At 47.4% G+C, this 24205-nt stretch overlaps 1 protein-coding gene across 1 annotated transcript in view; it reads right to left on the bottom strand.

The window, feature by feature from the left end:
* Positions 1–20225, bottom strand: part of ATP1A1 (ATPase Na+/K+ transporting subunit alpha 1) — a 33286-nt gene extending 13061 nt beyond the window's left edge. Inside the window, exons 1-10 of the mRNA XM_079917928.1 lie at positions 19921–20225; positions 8245–8349; positions 7487–7546; positions 5009–5212; positions 4242–4355; positions 3718–3852; positions 3488–3605; positions 2758–3026; positions 2030–2228; positions 1665–1774 (exon numbers count right to left, since the gene is read on the bottom strand). Coding sequence (XP_079774054.1) covers positions 1665–1774; positions 2030–2228; positions 2758–3026; positions 3488–3605; positions 3718–3852; positions 4242–4355; positions 5009–5212; positions 7487–7546; positions 8245–8349; positions 19921–19932 — 1326 coding nt within the window. The 5' untranslated portion in view covers positions 19933–20225. The remainder of the gene's footprint in view (positions 1–1664; positions 1775–2029; positions 2229–2757; positions 3027–3487; positions 3606–3717; positions 3853–4241; positions 4356–5008; positions 5213–7486; positions 7547–8244; positions 8350–19920) is intronic.
* Positions 20226–24205: the final 3980 nt, after the last annotated feature.

Genomic DNA, 24205 nt, shown 5'->3' with positions numbered 1-24205 from the left:
CAACACACTCTTCCAGCCTACTCCGGCCTTTTTTTTACCTTCCCTGGGCCTGCTGAGAAGTCTCAAAGCCAACCATTCCCAACCACCTATTTCTAGTTATGAATCTGAAAATACAGAGTGAGAATGTAAATATTTACGGTACCCTTCACTGCCCTGCAATTTAAAAAAGAAAACGCCTTGGGTTCTCAGGACGGCGGGCAAGCTGTCTGTGTCAAGGGCAAAACAGGACTTCACATTCTAAACTAATTCAATTGTGCAGGATTGTCTGGGCCTGAACGATACGAACTGAAAGCTATTATTAGCTCCAACGGTAATGTAATCAGCCACCATTTTAGTTAATGCGTACATGTTCGGTAACACATATATTTTGTGAGATACACTGTAACACTTATGTTTTGACACACTAAAAACATTTTCGGCTACAGCAAACTTTTACACAGATAAACATTTTAGAACTCTGGCATGCCAGGCCGCACGTGCAAATAGCAAGTTTATGCTCATTTACAAATATAGTAGCCCTGTTTAACGAGAAATCTGGTGAAGTTTGGTAAGAAGCATGAAATAAGTGGGATCACTTTAATAAAGGCCAGTTACTAAAGCAGAATAGGGCTGCATGCCTTTTTTTTTTTTTTTTTTTTTTTTTGATAATGCCACTAATGGCATTATCCCCCTGAAATAACTTAGAAATAACATCTCATGCTACCTTTCTGGAGCTTTGAAATGAGCAAGACTGGATATTTATGAGTCCCCGTGCTCAAAGACTAGAAAATTTCCGCTTTGAGGTAAGAAAAACGATGAAGCTGGCATCTCAAGTTTTATCCCAAGATCAACAACATCCTCCTCAAAACAACATCAATTCAATGCCAAGAGAATCTCCTTTAAAGAATAAAGGAATCCTATCTTCACAACAGAAGCCATCTCGGTTCCGTCGGAGCCACATTCTCTTCGACAACCCAGTTTCGACCCAGAACCACCACAGGCAGCTTTGGGGAGAGGGAGCCGCCCAGAGGGCCCCATGCAGCTCCTCTTGTCCGCAAGGACCTTGTGCAGCTTGTGACCTTTCTGGGACCAAGTCTTTACTGGGCCACACAGAAAAATCTCTCAGTCATTTCAAATTTCATGCAAATTCCACCGGGCTACGCTTAGCTTATTTCTGCAACATTAGTAGCCAGCTAAGAACAAATAAGATAAGAGAAATAACTGAGCTATTTTAAGAAAATAAATGGCTTAAGGGATTGACTGGAATCTGCTGTATCCTAATATGCAAATGCAATTCTTAAGTCACAAAAGTAGCCCTCACTGTCTGCTAGGTTAGGTGATCATCACATAAACTCAAAAGAGGAGTAAAGCTGGATTTTACTAATTAGGTTTTTCACCAGTAAAGATTGCCTCCCACCTCCTCCAACTCCTCTTTGGTCAGTTTTTACTGTATATTCCACTTTTACTGACCTATAGTGACCGCAGGGTACTCAAAGTGTTTGGGGTCTACAGGCAACACAACTCAAGTTACACATAGCAAAGCAGCCCATGGACCATTCCAAGTGTCCCAATTTACTCTACAGCCCCCAAAGGTCACGTGCTCTTCAAACAGAACCCCCAGGTGGTGGTTCTTGGGTGGCATCTGCACACCTCAAAGGCAACCTTAACAGAACTGCTGAGCCGACCTTCAGGATAGGCAGGTTCTCCTGGTTAGCCTGGAACACGGCCCTGTTACAAAGCCCTGCAATTCTGGACAGAGCGAGCCAGGTGGCCGAGGTCTTGTCGAATGAGACACCTGGTGGAAGCAAAAAGAGGAAAATAATGCACTGGCTTTGTACTAAGGGCCCACAGAAACGTGAGGTGACACGTCTCATTTCCCAATGAACAAAACTAGTCAGGTTTTAGGCATTTTCCAACCATGTTTGTACTGACATGCAAACAAAACCCCAAAAGACAAAAAACCTAAACCATCTAAAACCCTGACTCTTTACCAAATGATAAAAAGCAAGCAAGCAGGTAGGCTCAGGTGTGGGCCGGGCCCTGGTCTTACCACTCTGATTCTCCGTCGTGTCGGCCTCGTGGATCTGATTGTCGAACCACATGTGGGCCACCGTCATCCGGTTCTGGGTCAGGGTTCCGGTTTTGTCTGAGCAGATGGTGGACGTGGACCCCAAGGTCTCCACAGCCTCCAGGTTCTTCACTAAGCAGTTCTTCCTGGCCATGCGCTTGGCGGTCAGGGTCAGGCACACCTAAAGCGTTGGGGCCAGATTACTTCTAACTTGACCAGGCGGCCGTTCCATACTAACTCTGGCGACCCCCTAACATGGGAGAAATTTGCCTAAAACTAAATCTCTCCAAGCTTCCTCTGAAGTTGGAGGAAATAATAATGGTAACGTGTACGTGGGGCTTCCCCCACCCCTCTCCAAAAAGCAGACTATTAAGAAAAGTGAAACTATCCAGGATGTACCATAGTCTGTTTTCCCTACTTACCCCCAAGTTCTTCTCCTTTCTGTGCTACACTGTTCTGGATCATGTGATAAAATTCAAGGAAAAAAAAAAAGTATGCTTCTGGGTTACTATCTTCCGTATAAAAACATGCTGAGGTCTTTTCACTGTCTAACCCTACCAGGTGGCTCTGAAGAAAACCCACATACAAACACATGCAAAAAAAACCTAAGTCGGCAGCCCCCGCAGTCCCTGAGGAAAGGGTAGCGGATGGCTCTCACACTCAGGCAGGCCGTCAGAGCGAGTGAGCATCGCCTTCCCCAAGCCTCTTACCGTGACGGTGGCCAGCAAACCTTCTGGCACGTTGGCTACAATGATGCCGATGAGGAAGATGACGGCCTCAAGCCAGGTGTACTCAAGGATCAGAGAAAGGATGAAGAACGACACGCCCAGGAACACGGCCACACCCGTGATGATGTGGATAAAATGTTCAATTTCCGCGGCAATGGGAGTCTGGCCCCCTTCCAGCCCAGAAGCGAGCGTGGCGATTCTGCCCATCACGGTGCGATCCCCCGTGTACACGACAATGCCACGTGCAGTACCTTAAAAGGAGGAGGAGGGGGAATTGTACTAAATTTTACCAATGAAGCCGCAGAACCTGCACAATTACCTGGCCGGGTTTAAAAAAAAAGAGACAGAAACACGCATGTTTTTAAGGGCCGGCTCCTTGGTGGTACACGCCATCTGTTCTAAACTATAGGGACTGTAGCAAAGGGATTTCTCTCCATTAGCAGGACAGCGGCTCCGAACCCCATGCTAGCTTAGCACTGCCAACAGAAGAGGCACGCAGAGGTGGAGGGAAGAGGGAAAAAACAGCCCCGAGGCCTCCTGGGTCTTCCTGCCAGCAAGTCAACTGCTTCTGCTCTGTGCCTAACTGAAGTGGTCAGAAATGGGGCCAATAAGACAAAAAGAGAAATTGTGGCCGTGGGTTTATTTTGGTGGTGGTTGTTAATGCCCAAAATAAATGCCACGCCGTGCTGAAGAGTGCTTGAAAATGGTCTACCTTCAACGCAGTTGGTTGAAAAAAAGGCAATGTTCCGTGTCTCCAGGGGGTTTTCATTGGTGAAATCCGGAGACCTGGTCTGCGGTTCTGATTCTCCAGTGAGTGAGGAGTTATCCACCTGCCCGTGAGAAAAGTAAGACGCGTCATGTGAGCAACACGAGCCTCATCCCGGGCTGCTGGCCCACTCAACTCACTCTGTCCGGAACTGTGGAGACTCTGTTTAAACCTACCTTGCAGCCGTTCGCAGAGATGATTCTGAGATCAGCAGGGATTCGATCCCCTCCTTTCACTTCCACCAGATCCCCAACGACAACTTCTTCTGCATTTATGCTCATTTTTTCACCATTTCGAATCACGAGGGCTTGCTTTTGGAAGGAGAATACAGTTTACACCATTCCATCAGATAAAAACCAATACCAGCAAGAAGGTAGTGTCAAAATTACAAAATGATCTGTAATCCTAATTATCTGAATGTACAGCAAAGATATCAGTCTGTTTACTTATACAAGTTACAGAAGCTTGCTCGAGTTATCTATGAGGCAGTCCGCACGTTGCCATCGTGCTGTGTACATTCAGAGGGAAGACACGCACTTTTTGGGGTGTAAGAAAAACAGATCTGGTTTTGGGTGTGGGGAGAAGGCATCCCCCTCTCTCTGATGGAGCCACTGCATATTTGGAAAACCTTAACTTCACACCAGCTCACATTCTTGGGGCTGTCAAGTCACCTGATGGGGAAGGACAAAGCGGCAGGTACCTGAGGAACCATGTTTTTGAAGGACTCCATGATCTTTGAGCTTTTAGCTTCTTGATAGTAGGAGAAACACCCAGTTATGATGACGACGGCAGACAGCACCACACCAAGATACAGCTGGGACAGAACAAACAAGTTAGGATGCATGGCTCTTGGTAAAGAATTGGGAACATTCAGTTAATTTTCGACTGAGTAAAAACCAGACTTTTAACAGAGATCAAGGCTTCAGAAATACAGAACTCATGTCTTCATGTTTATCTTCCGCGAGACGGTGTACAAGAGTGTCAGAAATGGAGTCACACTGACGCTTGGTCACTAGCTTGACAGACTTTGGGAAATATTCTCCATGAATCAGTTTCTCCTGCTTTATTAAAGAAAGATATTTTCAAAACAACTTGTGACTTCTGAAGAACGGCTACCAAACATTTCTGGACGTGTGTAATGTTCCAATGTTAAAAGCTGTGCTCTTCCGCTCAGTGGCAGCAAGACCTGAGCCAGGGCCCGAGCAGAGCTGCTTGTTCACAGAAACAACATGCAGGGCAGAGGCCCAGCTTGGAAGAACATCTACACACAGGGCAGGAGATGGGAGAGAGAACTTGAAACGAAGAAGGAAGAACGGATGGGCCTTGAAGGCAATCGTTGCTGATGCTACTTTTCCCCAGTGTTTAAAACCATCAAGTAACCAGTGGTAACTGAAAATAAGTAGGTGGCAAAGACAGAGGATACTTTATGCATACCTAATAATCCAAATTAGCAACGACGGCACTCACATTATCATTTTGAGGTTCCTCTTCTGTAGCAGCTTGGATGCCATAGGCCAAGAAACAAAGAATTGCTCCAATCCACAGCAACATTGAGAACCCCCCAAACAGCTGCCGACAGAACTTGATCCACTCGGGGGTTGTGGGAGGAGGAGTGAGGGCGTTGGGACCGTCTCGGGCCAGGATCTCAGCAGCTCGGGCAGTTGTTAAGCCCTGAGAAATAGAGGAACATAAATAAGACAAACTGCTTCAGGACTTACAAGCTAATATAGCCACCTGACAGCTGGGAAGCTGCAATAAAAGAGTTGAGGAGAAAACTAAATGTCCCAGGGCAATGTAGAAGCTGGAAAATTCTGATGATTCCCCGCCTAACCCCCGCCCACGTCTGCAACGGTTCAGGCAGACAACAGCCCAAGTTTCCTGAGGAACCTACAACACCCAAACTAAAATTCTTTTAAAATTGATCCACGGACAGACTGGAATCTGGTCCGGTCTCTTCCGAGTTTTAGATAAGGGATTCATGCCAAACTGCATTTTTACCAAAAAGATATCAATCTTAACTAATCGATTCAGTTTTGCAAATTAAGAGCTTAAGAGTTTCCTATGTATTGAATCTGTCAGGGACGGCGGGGCGGGGTGGGGGGGATCACTCTATTAATATCAAAGGAGGAAAAAAAAATATCTGTCAGAATCCAACCTGTTATTGGGTTAACTTGCCAAGCTTCAGTATAGAACTTTATTCTTTGGACGGCAATTAAAATACTTGTCTGGGGCTTCCCTGGTGGCGCAGCGGTTGAGTCCGCCCGCCGATGCAGGGGACGCGGGTTTGTGGCCCGGTCCGGGAAGATCCCACATGCCGCGGAGCGGCTGGGCCCGTGAGCCATGGCCGCTGAGCCTGCGCGTCTGGAGCCTGTGCTCCGCAACGGGAGAGGCCACAACAGCAAGAGGCCCGCGTACCGAAAAAAAAGAACTTGTCTGGCAGGGAAGGGTTCACACATGTGCGTATTTGAGCTAACCCCCCGGACACCTGTCAGTTGCAAAGTATTCACTGGAAGAAGCATCCACTGTACTGAGGCCCTGCTGTTTTCTAATGGGCCTTAAAACCAAGATGCAATGACAGCAGACAAGAGACATGAGGCTCCCGGCCATGAGGGGAAAATGTGATTACTTTCATCATAGGATACCAACTCATAAAAAAGACATAAAACACATTTTTGCCTGAAGTGTGTACATATATTTTGTTTTCATGTTATTTTTAATATTGGAGTTAACTAGGGAGTATAGGGAAAGGGATAAAGAACATGAAATGGTTCAAGGAAAACAAGGACTTATTTAGGACCCTCCCCTGCCTCAAGTTCGTGATGTGGTCCCTGGACAGAATAACCACCACCACCACCAGCCATCTGAGCTGTCTCTACTTGTCGAGCACTGAGTCAATCCAGTGCTTCCAATTAATTGCTTAATTCTCACCACAACCCATTTTACAAGTAAGAAAACAGACCCTAAGTAACTTAGGGTCCCAAAGAACATACTTCATAGGAATCTAATGAAAACTCCAGTGAGATGACCCGTGTGATGTGCGCAGAGAGGAACTGCCTGCTGGGTCTTAGAGTCAGGCCTCCTCTCAGAGCTTAAGGCCCCCAGACTTCTCAGAACTTCTTGATAATTTATTGAAACAATAGCTACATATTAGCTGGCGCTCTAGTCATTCCTCAGACTTTCTAGTGATTGTCTAGAAAATAACAAACTCCACCCCTGCGCCTGACTGTTTACTTTTATATTGTCTGTGGCAAAGTCAATATCAAAATCCCCTCGATAACAAGGATACACAATACATACTTTATTTAAAGGTTTCTTTGAGCTGTTCAAAAAACAAGTTTCAAATAAATGATAGAATAAACCAAAGGCTCTGACAAACAGCAATGAGCTAGCTGATAAAAGTGCAACAATCTGAATCGTTCAAGATTCAACTAGTTGAAATAACTCAATTTCACAAATGTAGAAGAGTAAAGAGAAGATGTGTAATCACAAGGTCAGGGGATGAGCATGGCTTTGGAGCTTTTCAGTTTCAAATCCTGGGACTCCCACCTAGTGGCTGTCACCTGCTATAAGATGGGGAAAGTAACATGCACTTCCAAAAAGTTTCAGGGGAAACAAAATAGTAAACAGCATATAAGAGTCCCGGTCCTGGGACTTCCCTGGTGGTCCAGTGGTTAAGACTTGGTCTTCCAATGCAGGGGGTATGGGTTTGAGCTCTGGTCAGAGAGCTAAGATCCTACATGCCTCGCAGCCAAAAAACCAAAACGTAAAACAGAAGCAATGTTGTAACAACAACAAAAAAGGGGCCCAAGCTTTGTGCACGTCATGTAGCAGACACTCAGATGGTGGCTGTCCTTGTTCTCCTTGAGTCCCTAAGGTTAGGCCTGTGATACTGGGGAAAACGGGATAGGCAAAAGCCAAGATTCTATACAACCAATTAGAACATACTCGGCTCAAGTCCGTTCCGTATTTGCGATGAAGCTCATCAAGGCTAAGTTTATGGTCATCCTAAGAGAAAACAGAAGGAAAAGAATTAATCACTGTACCATTAAAACAAACAAACAAAAAGATTTTAAAACGCATCAATATCATCACTCCTCACTATCATTAGGCTCAGAAGACAAGTTTTTCTTCAGTGCACAAGTTAGTACACTTCCACCATTGCTGCCCAATGGCTTGGCAACCATACAGCTGCCTACTGAATAGTCTTCACTGGAGAATGGCCCAAGCTGTGTGATGGCAGCCCGACTGTCTGCCACCTGTCGTCAGAGAAACCCAACAGTCTTAGAGACCTACGAGACCTCATCTACCTTCTCTGATGACAAGGCAGATTATAGACAGGTCGCATCTGTGGACGCCTCCACGGCCTGCAGAGGTTGGAAGTTCTCCGTGTTCAGTATGATGCAGAAACACAAAAGCAAAGGCCCACGATAATATCATCCACAGTTCCTCTGTGGACCTTTGGTTATGCCGGAGTGTTGAGTAACTTGTCCAACCCTCTAACGGCTTTTATAATGAAATTTTTCCATAGCAACGTCTACAATTCAGTAAAATCTGTACAACTGCTGTAATCTCTTTACTTTGAAAATGAAGCAAGTCTCTGACTGAAGGATGACTGGGGGGAGGGGTACCATAACACTCAAAGGAGGTAAGACACAATTAATTTTTAAGACGAACAAAGAGCAGCCTTCCTCCTAGTACTTTACCATGGAAACTTCCTTCTTCAGCTCATCCATATCCCTCTCTTTCTTGGCCTTCTTTTTGTCGCCATGCTCTGAAACAGCTGCGGGTTCATATTTATCACGTCCAACCTACAGAGGAATGTGGGAAACGTGTGGTTGTGAATTCAGAACAGCATTTCGAAACTCAAGATTGTGGAGAAAGGATCTTCAGCAGTTTTAGGAGAGACATCATTTTGAAGAGTCACTGGGCTAATATCCATGGAAATACATGTTCTAAGGCTGCATACTCAACAGCAGTCTAGGATTAATACTGCCATCATTAGCTCAGGTCAGGCCATCTGCACCCTAGGGCATTAAGACCAATGGGAAAGTCCTGTCAGGCCTCAGAGTGGCCCTGCCAGTTGCTTCCATTTGGGGTAAATGGGGGGAGAGGGTTGTGCTGTCATTTCCATGCCATGGCCCTCCATCTTCCCCACTGAAAGAATGAAACTATCTTCACATCACTAACTTAGAGTACAGTATAGTACTTATGCACTTGGATTCTGAATCAGACAGGTTCATACCCTGGGCTCCACCACTTAATAGCTGTGTGTCCTTGGGCAAGTCACTAATTCTGAAATTCTTCTGTTCTCTTCCCTAGAATGGAGCTAATGGCGCCTACCTCCTTAGAGGTTTGAGAGGATTAACTGATACACACACCTAAATGCGAATGACTTTTATTATGACGTTTAAATTCTTATCTTTGCAAAGAAGTCATTTCGGATCAACTTTAAATATCTTTAGGGTTTGCCTTAAGAGCACTGACCTTTTCATCTTATTAAAAAAAGTCAGCCCAAGGATCCTTCAAATTCTTCAAGTGAAAGACAGAAAAAGGGAGTCCCCACCCCAATCTGCAGCCCGAGAATAAAGCCCCCAAATGCAAGTCCCTGGAAATATTTTGACACAACCAGGATGTAGGAAAAGCATGTGCATTATCTCACAGATCGCAGGATCCACCTACGCCTCTTGAAAACTGGAACAATTTTTAGAGAAAACGTTGATTCCACAGTTTAAATTTAGATTGTTCCACTCCCCCACCTCCTGTTGAAAACGCCTGAGCTCAGCTACACAAAGCCTGAACTTGGTGCTCCCAAGGCTAGTAGTCCCTGGAGAGAAGGCGCCCCTCCCTCCAGAGGCCCCCAGCCCACAAACTGATAATATCACCTAAGAAGGGCAAAGAAAGGCAGTTATAGTAGCAATTTTCTTACAATGGATGCTATGCGGTGCTGTCTGTATTCATTTGTGGCTCTCCCTTAATCATTTCTGATTTTCAGGAGTGCCTCACCAGCTACTAAAGCAACAAGTAGAAACACTGTCTAGATTAAAATTGTACTGTGCTGAATATAAAATAAATTTAAAAAAATCAAAGCATATAGGTGTCTTTCAGTCATAGCTGATATGGTTGCAAATAAATACAATATTCACTTGAATTTGAAAATACCTTCTTAAGACTCTAAAGAGATCCTGGCCCCAGGTTAGTTAGTGTTGCCAAAACACAGAGACATGTACAGTATTCACGTTGCTCAACTTGTGTGGTCACATTTACAGTGTTCCCTGCCCATTAACTCTTTCAGAGTGTTCTTTAGTTTCTGTATCTTGTCTGTTAAGAATGAAGCAAGTCTAAAGACAGTCAACATTCTCCACATTCTCTCCACTACACAGCAACCACACGTTGCTGAGAGCCTCTCTGGGAGAGCTCTGGGGCCAGAGTTAAAATGAAACATCATCACACACACTGGAAGCAAACAGACAAACAAAACAAAGGACGGGGCTCCCACCAGAGAGGAACTAAAGTGGGACTTCCTTCATATATTTAATAAGGAAGCACAATACTTCCTTCATATATTTAATAAGGAAGCACGTCAAAGACATTGACTAGGGATCTCTAAAAGACTCACATGGCCCGTTTGTATTGATTTCTTAAATCCAGTTCACAAATTCTCATTGAGCAAGTTGAGTATCATTAAAACATATCTAACTTCAAGATATGAAAATCAGAGTTAAAAGCCCTCTGCCTCACCATCTGTAGGCTTTGGTTATTCTCCGACTTTCAATATTTTCCACTCCAAAAGAGGGGGAGAGAATTATTGGAGCAGCTAGACCTTGGACATGTTCCAGAGTTTTATCCCCATTTACAAAACAGATCTCCTGCCTGAAGCTTCTCAGTTATCAGTGGTTAAGGTAGCTGGAAATCAAGATTCCCTAATAACCCTCCCCATTCTTCATCCCTTCATGGCATATAAGGGGTGGTGGTTTAAAACAGGATATCTGTGAAAGAGACAGGGGAAGTGCTAACAAGCGATATTTCTTCTCCTTCAAGTTTTAATTGTTTCACTAGGCAATGTCCAGAAGACCAGGCAGCTTATGCAATTCAGTGCTTCCCTATAAGTAAAACAATACTACTAGCTTATCTTGATGGGAACCAAATATTACTCGAGTCCCTACCAATCTCAAATACTAGTTTCAAAGCAGAAAAAAAATCTGTGTGTGTGTGTTTGGGGTGGGGTGCAGTGGTGCAGGGTAGGACAGGGAACAACCTAAAATTGGGTAGACAGCATTTTCTTTATTATTTCTTTTAAAAGCATTTGGGAAAAACAAAGGTCATGAAAAGGGGAATGATAATATGGTCTCCCGCATCTACTGCGATGACCTGCCCACTCCTCTGGGCACTGGGCACACAATTCCCACTGTTTCCATTAGGAAATGCAGGTCAGTTCTCCTTCCTCCACGGAAGACAGGCAGTGACCGGGCTCCCTGCAACGGCACCCTTGGGCACCGCTGTGCGGTCTCTGAGAAAGGGGAAGGGTACACAATGGAGGCTCAAGGCCACTGTCATACCACCCCCCCCAAAAGGGCCACTTGTGAACATTTGTTTATCCCTTTCTAATTTAGGAAGTGGGAGGTCACAACAAGGGCAGGGGCTTGCCCAGTGTGACACAGCCTAAAATAAAGTGTCATTACTTCACCCTGTGCTTCCTGGGGATTTCATCCTCTCAACGGTTCACTATGAGTTTTGCCACCAGTTGATCTGGGGAGAGGGCAAGGGTGCTCAGGAGATGGAGTGAGAAAATTCTTCACAGGAGGAACCAAGGTTGAAACCTGGAGCAAGGTGCGCTTGTTTATTATTATTATTTTTTTTAGTTGTTTCAAACTAGTTTCTTTAGGGGTTCCATTTTCACTCCTCAATGGATTTTATGCATTTCTCAGATGCTTCTTCACTCATTAGTTCATCTAGTTCTGAAGGGTTACTGAGTGTCACCTTGATCAGCCAACCATCTTCATAACAAGATCTGTTGACAAGCCCTGGATTTTCTGCAAAAGCTTCATTAATTTCAGTTACTTCTCCTGATAGAGGAGAAGAGAGTTCACTAGCAGCTTTTTCACTCTGCAAAGCACCAAACTCCTCATTTGTTCAATTCTGTCCCAGCTTCAGGGAGACTACAGTCAGTAAACATCTCCCAAAGCTTCCTGTGCAAAATTGCTGATTCCCACCATTCTAACACTATTTTCTGTTGTCATCCATTCACGTCTGTCTGTGAATTTACGCACAGCGTGGGGCTGGTGTGCAACGCTGGGAAGGTGCCCACCCTCAGCCACCAGGGCTGAGGCCCCAACGTTCACTTTTTTAAAAACACAGACCAAATCCTTACAATGAGCAAGGCCTGCTAGGGCTGGAGATGCTCCTTCCTCTTCTTCAGTAATTAACAATTTAGAGGGGGTGGCGTGGGAAGCGGATATGACAGGTGCAGAGAAACATCCCAAAAATTTTTACAAAGGCGCACAAAGAAGGTGCAATGAGTTTAGGAGACAAGTTTCCATCCTGGACGTGAGTCACCTGACGTCTTCGTCAGCTGAAGCTGCCCCGAGGCCTTCGGACCCATCTCAACCGGCCCCCATCAGGCCTTAGAGGCTTTCTCAACTGTGCCGTGTGATGTCTGGCCACGGCTCCCACCACATCAGCACAATGCCCTGTGGCCAGCCGGGAGGTCAGAGGTCTTCAGACTTCCGAAACTGCTGCTGATAAAGTCTGGAGGGTACCTGGAAGCAGAGATGTCCACACCCTTTGGACAGGACTATGGATGGTACTTTTAAGTCAGTCCCAAGTCACTCTAGCTCTGCCATGTGCCAGCTATACGACCCTGAACAGTCAGCCTCAGGTTCCTCGTTGCCTAAAATGGGAATAACACTCGGTGTAACTACTAAAGACTCTGGAGATGCATCTCTGATAGATGAATCAAGGGGCTGCCATCAAAGCCAAAGACAAAACACCTAAAAACAGCACTGTTTCCAAAACCGACAAAGCTTTGGACTATCAAGAGGGGCCAGAGGAGGGTAAAAGTAATTGCCCCAAATGCAGCGCATTTCAAAGCTGGCCAAGAGGGTTGTAGAAAAGATACCTCTGAACCCAATTTGGCAAATTCCACCTTAGCAGGAAGTTGAAGGGATGGTCTCCGATCCTCACTGGTTACCTAGAGGCACTGCCTAGTCTGGGCTACATCTTTCCTTTATGTAAAAAGGGGGGCGCGGGTAGGCTTTCCAGTCTCCCCGGGATGATATATGATTAATCATTATCAAATACAAACGTGTATGTGAAGGTACTCTGCAAGGCACTACACAAAGGTTATTATAACTTGGTTTTAATGAACATGTAAATCACTGCCACTCGTCACTTACTATGAAAAGTCTTTATGAATTAAAAAAAAAACACCTCATTTGGGGCATTTTTTATTTCATCGTCAATTGAAACTTATAAAGATATAAGACATGACCAATCGCAGTTCCTCACACCTCCGATGGCTCCTAAATGATTAAGTAGTTTAGTTTATGCACAAGGATTTTCCATCCAGGGAGCTGAGGGTGGAGACGGCTGGGGCTGAAAGAGGGTGGCACTGCAGGGCTCTGCAGCCCAGAGCAGCGTTTAGGGCAGAGAAGGAAGAGGACGTGATCCGAGGGACACCTGGCCTTCACAGTCCTTCTCTCACTCACCTAAACCTGCTGCGAGGTGGGGAATATCAAGTAGCCAGGCCAAAGCAGTGGGTCTCTTTGTGAGCCCAGCTCAGTCCCTCCAAACTTGGGCTGCAGCCCATCAGCCAGCAGGGGGCAAAGAAAACAGCTCCAGTTCTAGCCAGCGGGTTCCCTCAGCCCAAAATGAACAAGACTTAACCTTCCTCCCCAATCTGCCTGCATGTGAAATTTCAACGAGACTGCCAGTCCACCCTACCTGCAATAGTTAGTATACATCCATGATCATTCAAAACGATTCTATGGGACTTCCCTGGTGGCTCAGTGGTTGAGAGTCCGCCTGCCGATGCAGGGGACACGGGTTCGTGCCCCGGTCCGGGAGGATCCCACGCGCTGAGGAGCGGCTGGGCCCGTGAGCCATGGCCGCTGAGCCTGCGCGTCTGGAGCCTGTGCTCCGCAACGGGAGAGGCCACAACAGTGAGAGGCCCGCGTACCAAAAAAAAAAAACCATTCTAAACATCTAAATAATCAATATACTTTAGATTTATGACCTCTTTAAAAATGTGCTTTTTCAGTTAACTAAAATTAAAAAAACTTGTTTTTTCAATGGGGTTTTCTACCTCTACATTAGGTACCTGGGTAATGAAGAGTTAAAATGTTCTGCCTGTTTCCACCCATTTGCTGCCCTCCTCATGCCTTTTTTCATTTTGTCAGGCCACTCTTTAGCTGGTGCTACTCAAAAGAAGTTGTTGGTTTGAGAGACCCTGGCTTAATAACCAGCACAAGCATTAAAAGGGGACTGAATCAATTTCCAGTAAGTCCTGATCACTCCTCAACTGGTACCTTGAAGCCTAGGGTGGGAAGTAAAACAGCTGCTGGGCTGAAGAGGACAAAGGCAGTGACAGGCCCTAGAGAAATAGGGAAATAGAACTCTCAAGAAATAACTTGAGAGTTCTGCGTATCACGCAATGTTAGGGAGTGAGTGAGTGTTCAGGCTGGGAGACCACCGGCTGCTCACGAATCAGGAACGTCTGGTGGGTCACTAGAGAAATGCCACCTGAGTTGAAACCAATAAAACCAACATGGCACCTTAGCAAGCATCTAAGCATCATGTGGAGGATAAAGGAAGAACACCAGAAGATAACACCCCAAGTGCGTGAGGCCCTGCCCTCACCACGATGACAAACCGGCAGGATAAACCAAGCACTAAGTGTCAACGATCCACAAAACCGTAACACGCTGATCATCAGGCCCCCAAACAATCCAGGTCCCAAAGACAAAAACACAAGCCATCAAGGGTCAACTTTTCAGATCACCAACCAAAAACGTCTACCAGCCGTTACTGGACAGGGTTGGAATAAAACCAGGTACAGAGATAATCAATGCTCAGATATAATCCACTGTAAAGTCACAAAGGAACTAAGGAATGGGGCCCACTGGCCAAAATCCCCTGGGCTCAGGATCCAAATGAAACCAGAGAGAAAAACTGCAGGGTGGGTTGGGGGGTAGAGTGGGGTGCTTCTATTCTCACTGACAGAATCTGCTATCTGAAACATTAGTCAAATAAATGTGAAGAACTGCTTGTGGATTCCTGACGACAGATTTAAACACAACTAAGGAGGTGACTCATAGGCAAAGAACAGTCTCTCTGTGACTACAGCCGAAGAACACACTTCCTCTCACACACATTCGATTCATAGCAACGTGAGAAAGTTCAGATCTGACTTGGTTATGGCTCCTTTTCCAAAAATATATAAACGAAGGAGAGTTTTTAAAAAAGTAGTGGATTTTAAAATTCTCTGTCCTTCACATTATCACTTACTGGACACGTAATTTCAGCGGAATCCAAAATTGGACAGCTCTGGCAGGGATGGGGAAACATTCTGCCCTGTGCTTTGCTGGCCAAAAGCAGCAACTCTGATTACTGTGAGCCCATCTGATCTGACACTCGTGTTTCTTCTTCTGGCCTGCTGGCTGGCAGAGCGCCCTGGGCGTCTAGAAGAAGGTACCACAGCACAAATGTTCACCCTCCTGTCCCTCACAGAGGGCTGAAAAGCCCATTTCATTTCACAAGACTTTGACCAAGACTCTAAAAATGCCTTTTACTTGGAAAGTGAAAGTAAACGAGAACTCGAAGATGCCGTTAATAGCATCCCAGCAGTGTCCAATGACACTTCCCCTCAGCTTCCCTTTGGAGGGTAATTCATAGTATTCAATATTTCCCATTCTTTTCAATCTTCAGTAGTTTTTTTTCAGCTGAAAGAAAAATCATTTTCTAGTTTTGAAAAGACTTAAGACCGACGAACAGCAAAAACCCATAGTTTATAAAGATTAGATCTCTCAACGCCAAATGCTTTAAAATCCCAACAACAGCTGCCGCTCACACTTCCCCTGTACCCTCTCTAAACGGAACACAGGTGACTTTCACTTGGGTGAGTACTCTACCTAAGAGCCAGATGAGAAACTGACACTTCAGGGCTTTAAAAAACTTTGTTTTAAATAAAGAAACTAATTTTACTTACTTTTCCATACAAAATCCTTCGAAAACTATTTTCCTTAAAGCCTCTTTCACTCTTAAGTTTGGATATGCTATGTGAAAGAACATAGCCTGGACTTCGCTGGTGGCGCAGGAGTTAAGAATCCGCCTGGGGACACGGGTTCAAGCCCTGGTCCGGGAAGATCCCACATGCCACGGAGCAACTAAGCCCCATGCACCACAACAACTGAGCCTGTGCTCTATAGAGCCCGCGAGCCACAACTACTGAGCCTGTGCGCCACAACTACTGAAGCCCGCATGCCTAGAGCCCGTGCTCCACAAGAGAAGCCACTGCAGTGAGAAGCCCACGCACTGCAACAAAGAGTAGCCCCCACTCGCCGCAACTAGAGAAAGCCTGCGCGCAGCAACGAAGACCCAATGCAACCTCCCAAAAAAAGGAACATAGCCTGACTGAACAGAAAGTCACTTATCTGTTCATTTGTTGCTAAAATAATCAGAAAACAATGCTTTAGAAGGGTTCTGGGATGGAGAATGGATGGGTACCCAGTCTATTGGGCTTTATAATGTTGAATTCACTTTTTTTTTTTTTGCGGTACGCGGGCCTCTCACTGTTGTGGCCTCTCCCGTGCTCCAGACGCACAGGCTCAGCGGCCATGGCTCACGGGCCCAGCTGCTCCGCGGCATGTGGGATCTTCCCGGACCGGGACGCGAACCCGTGTCCCCTGCATCGGCAGGCAGACTCTGAACCACTGAGCCACCAGGGAAGCCCGAATTCACTTTTTTTAAGTGCAATTTAGGAATAACACTTCCAGGGGTCTGGATATTTTAAGTTTTATTCCTCCCCTAAATAAACATTTTACTGGATTTTAAAAAATTCCTCGCCCCCTTTTGGGGACGGGGGTTGTCAGGCTTAGCCTACTCTCAATCTCCTCAGACTTATGATGCAGACCTCCCCCTTTCCTACCCTCCCACCCAAAGGTGAGTCACCAGAGTGTTACAAACTTCCTGGCAGAGAAGACTACAAATTAACAAACAGTAAGTTACCCAAAGAGAATACACCCTCAGAGCAGGGTACAGAAAGGCGAGGGGGGTGGGGGCTGTTTGTCACTTATACACTGAACACTTGACAGGGGCAAACGGTGTGATGCACCCCCAACCTTCTTCTCTGTCCCTAGGGCTAGTTAACCAGTTCCTCCCGTAACCACTCCACTTGCTCGGGCCAGGCCTGGGCAACCTTCCACTCTGAGGACTCTGCCGTGCGATGTTTTCAGTCTAAAGTACTAGCTTTATAGCAGCCAGAGGGAATTTAGTCACACTTTCAAGCTGAGCTCCCAAAGGGCAGCTGATAGTGCTACCGTACAACCAGGATTTCTGCTGACATCTGTATCCCTTGTGCAACCTTCACCTGCACCTTTTCCCAGGCTCCTCTTTAAATCACTACCCATAAACCATGGTTTCTTTTCTAGGTAACTAAGTTAATGTTCAAACGATGGAGAACTGCAGTGAAGGAGCAGGTGACATCTCTCCTCCCCTCATTTTTTGTAAACTTGAGAAAAAAGAAAGTTTCTTGCGTACCTTTGGTGAGCTAAAGGATTGTGGGTGGTAGGCCTAGCTGTGGATTTAAGCCAAGTGACTGGCAGAAACACCCAGTATGAAAAAAAGGACAAAATCCTATTTCATCCAGGAATGATTCAGCAGGAGCTGTTCTTCCATTTCTTTACCAAAAGCTTAGGAGATCGATTTTTAAGGAGAAATAAAATCACCTGAAATATCACCAAAACCTGGGCTCCCAACAGTAATGGGAAGGGGAGGGGAAGAAATTAACAATGACCTTAAAAATTAGCTGCCAGCACTGGCTTCCTAGTTAACCAATTATCAGCAGGGCTTCAGTCACCACTCCACCCACATTCTAATCCCCATGTGGAAAAATCCCAACATTTGAGCATAAAATATCCTTCTGAACATTTGGACTATCACCGTAAGTCATTGGGGACAAAGGGGTAACTTTATCCCAGGGGAATCACCCCCCCCACACACACACACACCACCCCCCCTTGTTTAATTTATCAGAGTACCCAAAATACTAACTACAACCCAGCAGATAAGCAGCATATCAGCCTGTGTTAACCAGTTACAATTCAATTTTGCGTTTGCCAGCCACTAGGCATTTTATTAAAAATCCATAAGACATCTAGGTTGAACCTCCACGACCCAGGTATGTTGCTTTCTTTACCACCACTGTGCATGTGTGTGGTTACGAAAGGGACATATAGATCTATGGACATAACTTAGTTATTCAAACATCTCTCTGGTCCATTAATCCAGCCTCACAAACACCCAGTTTCATCTGAAAAATAACTTGAGAGTTCTGCGTATCAGGCAATGTTAAGGAGTGAGTGAGTTTTCAGGCTGGGAGACCACAGGCTGTTCACGAATCAGGAACGTCTGGTGTGTCACTAACCAACCATTTGACCTTGAGCAAATCACTTCACCTTCCTAGGCCCCGGGTACATATCTACGATCTCTACAGCCCTCCAGTCAGTAATGTGAGGCTCAAGAAATAAACTTTTTTTTGAGGGGAAAGAGACAAAGAAATGAGCTTTAAAAAGCTTGTTTACTGGAATGACTTAGGGTTTGATAGTGTGGTACAAGCACAGGCCACTAACCCAGTTTTCATCCTGGAAGTACAGAGGCTGGCACTCAGCTCTTTTCAGCTACTTGACCTGAGCCAGCCCTCCACATTTTGTGCTTTTAGAAGATGCCAGTTGTGCATTCCCACCTCTCCTTACTTTCTCGACCAGGTCCAAGCCTTTCAATGACCTCCTTCAAAATCTATTTAGAGTCCCCAAAGAATGCACCGTCCCTCTTCGCCCATCACTCACTGCACACCGAGGAGCCCTCAGAACCTTCAAAGACCTACTAACCGCCAAGGCACTGAGCAAGCCCTGGACACAATGGAGTGGATTCTCTCCTACCAGTATTCTCTTGACCTGGTCATTTTATCTCATCAACTTCTTTTGTATAAACTTTTCTCGACTGGACTTTGGCCCCGTTGGGGTCTGCCACCCAGTCTCTTGCCGTGGCTACGGGTTATCACAGCTCCAAGTTACAGAAATGCAGGAACCAGCCGTCGTTCTGGTATCCCCACAGCGCTCGCCTCTCCTGCCCAGGGGACCTCCCTCGTTCCTTCGGGAACACCCCTCTTCCGCAGGTCGGCACTCCTACTGCGTACTGCCCCGACTTCCCGTCCTTTTTCGTGTTTATAGTACCCGGAGACCCTGGTGGATCAGCCTGTGCTCCTTCCTGGATCATCCCTCAAAAAAATCTACACACACCCTCCCCACCATTAAGATAACCATTCCAGTTGCTCCAGCTGCCCCGGGCGCATCCCATGTTTATGGAAAGGGGCCCATTAAAGCTCTCAAAAGTATACCTTAAAGGCCATCCTAGGGCAAAGACACACCCTTTCTGGCACCAGCCTGCCCGACCGGCTCCACAGTAAGGGGAAGCCAGTTTTTTCCTTTAGGGGAGGGCGGCCGCCTCTGCGGGCAACTGGCTAAGACCGAAGCCTCCAGAAGGAGCCTGGGACCCTAAGGCCGCCCCCGCGTCGCAAGCCCCCCAGCGCCGGGCAGGAGCCGCGGCGGGAACGGCAGTCCGGGAAGTGGCCGAGCAGAGCGCCCCAGGATAAGGGGAGGAGCACGCCTTTCCTCGGGGCAAGAAAGGCGGAGAAAAAAAGGAAGGCGAGAGACGCGAGGTGAGGGCGGGCGGAGGGAGGGAGGGAGGGAAGGAGCGGGTTGGGGATGCCGCCGGCGGCCCGCTCCTTGCCGGGGCCGCCCAGCAGCCGTCCTCCCTCCTCCTCCTGGGCCCGCGGCTCCCGAGCGCCGCCTCCAGGAGCCCGGACCCCGGGCGCGCTCGGACTCGAGGGCCCGCAGCCCCTCTCCAGGCTGTGAGCGCTGCCCGGCGCTGCCGCCCTCCGTCCCCCCAGCGCTCCCTTCCCCCGCCCGCCCCTCATTACTGCGCTTCCTCCATTTCCAAAGTGCGTCGTCTTTTAAGCCTCACCGCTCTGCCAACCCATTCCGCGCCCCGCCGCTTCCTCCTCCTCCGCCTCCCGCTGGCTGTGGTCGCCCTCCTGACTTCCTCCTCTTCCTCCTCCTCCCCTCCAGGGCTCCCCGTGCCCCTCCCCTGGCTCCCCGGACACTCACCCCCTTCCCCATACTGGCGGTGGTCTGTGCCCCGCGCCGGGTCCTGTTGCTTGAGAATCAGAAAGAAACGAAGAGAGCGGCTCCCGCCCGAGCAAGCGCGACCAGGGGAGCGGAGAGAAGGGAGCTAGGGCTGCCGCGGGGCGGGAAGGAGGGAAGACGGCCGGCGGCTCGGGCCGATGCCTTTTCTGCCGCCGCTGCCGGGGCTGCTACCGCTGCTGCTGCCACGTGTCCGCCTCCTCCCGCCGCAGCTCTGCGCCCCAGACCCAGCCGCAGCTCAAGCCCGCGCCTCCTCCTCACTTCCTAAAATATGCAACCTGCGTGCTAGCCCCGCCCACGCCGCGACACGTCACCGTTACCGGAGCAACCTGACACCGGCCGCGGGCCTGGCTCCGCCCCCGCCCCAAGCCCCACCCCCCAGGCAGGGGCCGCGCCGGCTGCGGCCGGTCCGGGCTCCCGGCAGGAGGGCGCCGGGGCCTGGGGCGCGTGTGCCCACGTCCCGGGAGGCCGCGGCCGCGCCACTCCCGGGCGCGCCGGCTGGCTGGGCAGCGGGAACTCGGCGGCCATGCAGCTCCCGCGCCCCCCTCCCGCCGCCCTGCGTGACGGGCCTGCTTTGGAGGGCACGCAAGGTCCTCGGTGGGTGCGGGGACGTCCACGGAACTGGGTCCCCGAATCTCCGCGGACCCGGGGCAGAAACCTTGCGCGGAGGGGCCTTTCTGGGCATCGGGAAGCTCCTCTGGGATTAAGGGAAGTACGGGGATGGGGGTGAGGGGTCGGATGTGCCTGCAGCCAGCGCCCGCAGGAGGGACTGCGCCCCCCCCTGCGGAGTCCAGGCCCCCGCGCCCACCTGCGATGGCCTCCCCGGCCAGCCTCTTGGTGCCCTCCCGAATGCCTCCCGTGGTCTTGGTATCCCCGTTATCCATATTCCCCCAGGGCCTGAGCTGGCCTTGCCGGAGGTCCCAAGTGCCTTCTCCCTCCTTTGCTTCAAGACCCCCAAATGATAATCCAAAGGGCCTGCTGTGAATTCATTCATGCTACTGTGTGAATGAAAGCTGCTTTTCCAGTTTGGGGATTCATTTTGCGGGGGAGGAATAACTGAAACCTAAGGGAATGCATATCCTTAGCAAAAGGGGCTCCTCCGAGGAGGAGATGTTTGAGGGCCTGTCTCATGCCTCTCCTTGCCCCCAACCTGGCACAGCAGGGCCTTTGGTGCTGTGAAGGACCTGGGCCTGGAGTGCGGTGAGGAGTCCAGGAACCCCCCAGAGGGCCCTGGCCTGGCTGCACTGTGTGGCTTTCTCCCATTACAGCTTCTGCAGAGGCTGCAATGGCTGAAGGTCTCCTACAGTTAAAAAGCGAAGTATTATTAACAATGTTTTGGGGAAGTCAAGCATACTCTGGGAAAGCACGATTTGCAGGAGAAAGTCACTCCATGTCTCTGGGAATTCCGACTAGAAACAAGGAAAACATTAACTTCCTAAGCAAGTTAAAACCGGCCCTATCAACTCCAAGTATTAATTTAACGTGAGTAAAGATGTGAAACTTGAAAGAAACGGGGAAGGGGGGAAGGAAGAAAGAAAAACAAAGGGGGAAAACGTAGCAACTGTGTTATCAGTTAGACCATTAGCCTAAGTCTTGTTCCTTCTTAGAAGAAACTGTTTCTTTCCTCTTGCCCAAGAATGCATTAAGGGCTGGTGCCTCTTCCAGCGACCTTCAACCTTGGTTAAATCAGTGCGGGCCCTGAAGAGCAGAGGAATGGCCAACTGAATTCAAATTCGTGACTGCTGGGGAAAGAACCCCCAAATCCAGAACAGAGTTCCCAATGCTGCTAATTCAACAGAAGGAATTTATGAAGAGTTATCAGGGCTCTGTCTCCAAGGGTCTAGGAAATGCTTTATTGACATGCCCTACATCCACCATTACCGCTAACCTGTAGGAAGCTTTTGCTTGCTAAAGATCTCTCAGCTTGTTTGAGATTCATTATCCCTTGGGCCCTGGTCTGCATGGAAAAAACACAGCAAGAACAACAACAAAATGTAGAAAGCAAAAGTCTGAACAATGGAAGTTTCTCCTGCTAGCGGATCACCTTTTCCTCCCTTCATAAGTAAAATTATCAATTTTTTTTCCCCATTCAACAACATAAACCTGATAAATCAAGGCATTTCCCTTGGTCTCTACAGCTGTTCATTTGGTAGCTGAAGATTACCTAAGGTCCTTTCCGGAGGACCTCAAAGTTCTAGCTATATGCCAGAGAGGGGAAAAGGCATAAAAATAAATATTAAAATCCAAAATTTGTCATCACCTCCACATAGCACTTTTACATATAAAATCCGCTAGAATTCTCACAAGTCCAAAAGGTAAAGGGCTTTAGCCGCACTTTCCAGCGTGGGAAACTGGAGGTTTGAGGACTTCCTTCTAACAAGGCCACTCAGCTAGCAATGGGGGAGCCTGGCCTCAAAATTGCAAGATGGGAACCCATCTTCCTGCTTGTAAAATGTGGTCTCTGAGCATAGCACCAAGGAAGTTTTGGTGGAAGAATACTAATTGCTTTCAACATGGCTGTCCTCACAAATACAGAGAGAGGGTTTCCACGTGCCTCTCCTCTCGGCAAGAGCCTTTTCTGCTAATTTCTGCTCTTCATCAGTCTACTGTGTGCATCATCGTGAGGCAGAGAACCATTTCTTTTATAAAAATGACTGATATAGATCAACAAACACTCCTCCACCACTGTTCTGACCCACCTGATCCCACCTCTAGAGGCAAATCCCATTCCATTTTCAAGTCATTTGATAATCCATTTTTCATTGCAGTCCCGTTGAAAGAAACATAATTCGCCAAAAACAGGTCAGAATATCAGAAAGGGCCTTGCTATTACTCCTCTAAAGTTGATGTTTCTACAAATGCTACAGCCAAGTGTTATGGTCTCGGCACTTATGGGCAATTTTCAGGGGTGTTTTTAGGGGTAAAGTTTATTGCCAGGTGTTGAGGACAAATTTTAAGAGGTGAAGGGAAAAAACGTGATAAGGAAGCAGGAGCTGAAAACTTTTTATGGGAAAGAATGTTGTAAAGAACGCCTGCCAGGTTGTACTATGGAGCCCTGAACACGCCTATAAAATTAAGACAAAGGGACATTGTGGCCAGAATTGAGGTGCAGACATCTCAGATGTGAGAGAGATGCTTTGGAACATAGGTGACCAAAGGGGGAAATATCCTTTTTGGGGGACAGGCTTCTTTCCTCCTCTTGGGAGAGGTTTCTGAATGGAACCTTGGAGAGTAAACATACCCGTCATTTTACATGAAGAAACTGAGGCCCAGGGAGTGATTGGCACTGGATAGTCCCAGGACACTGGCAGCACTACTGTGCATCTTTTCAAACTCCCAGAGCAATGCTGAGGATAAAAGAAACTTCCAGAAGAGAAGGTAGGGCAAATTCTGCCTCTCTATTCTATCTACCTCTTACTCTATCAGCTCTTATTAAACTCCTAGCTTGGGAAACAATTAAACTGATTGGTCCAGAGACTCAGCACTTACAGCCCTCAAGGCTGCCAAGTGTGGATGGCTTTGAGGAGGATTTGACACACCATGGAGGGCTGGCCCAGTCATTGTGAATAGTCAGCAGATGTCTGAAAAATATGATGCAAGTCAGTATTTTGAGCCAAGTGTGCTAGCACTTTGAGTAAGTACTTGCTGAAATGAATAAACATGCCATTGCAATTAAGGGCTTTAGAATAAGAGTTGGAACCTACGTGAAGTTAGCATTTTTCCATTGGAAGCAAACATTTGCGAGATCAATGAGCTGGGGATCTGGAAGGACAGAAGTCTCTTTGGCCCAGCTTGCACTAAAGGTTGCATGGAAACAATCTTAAGCATGCATCTTTATCTTTTACCATTCCCTTGGTACCCCAGAAAGCCACTTAGCTGCCACTATCACTGTATTAAAGCCAACCCTTGACACCATTCCAAAGTTCCTCCTAGCCAATGTCTATCTCGCCATTGCAAATCTCTTTTTTCCTGTCTAGCAGCAGACATCTTACCTCCTGCTTTAAAAGCACAGTTCTAGGCAGACCACTGACCATCAGAAATCTGTCAGCTAAAGAATTCTGACCCCTGAAACTTTTCCTCCCTGACTGTGTTTTCCAGTCATCTCTTAACTCCCTATCAGAGCTCTTTAGTATGCTTGTAAACATATTTTCTTCTGTTAATGATTTTTGAAGCCCTTAGGTTTTGCCTCTGGTTATTTAGAAAAGTCACCGTTTTCTTGGTCCCTGTCTTGGAGGCTGTTATTAAACAC

This window comes from Stenella coeruleoalba (assembly GCF_951394435.1).
Source record: "Stenella coeruleoalba genome assembly, chromosome: 1".
Classification (NCBI taxonomy): Eukaryota; Metazoa; Chordata; class Mammalia; order Artiodactyla; family Delphinidae; genus Stenella; species Stenella coeruleoalba.
Note: the sequence above shows the minus strand (reverse complement) of the source record. Positions and strands in the feature narration are given on the sequence as shown.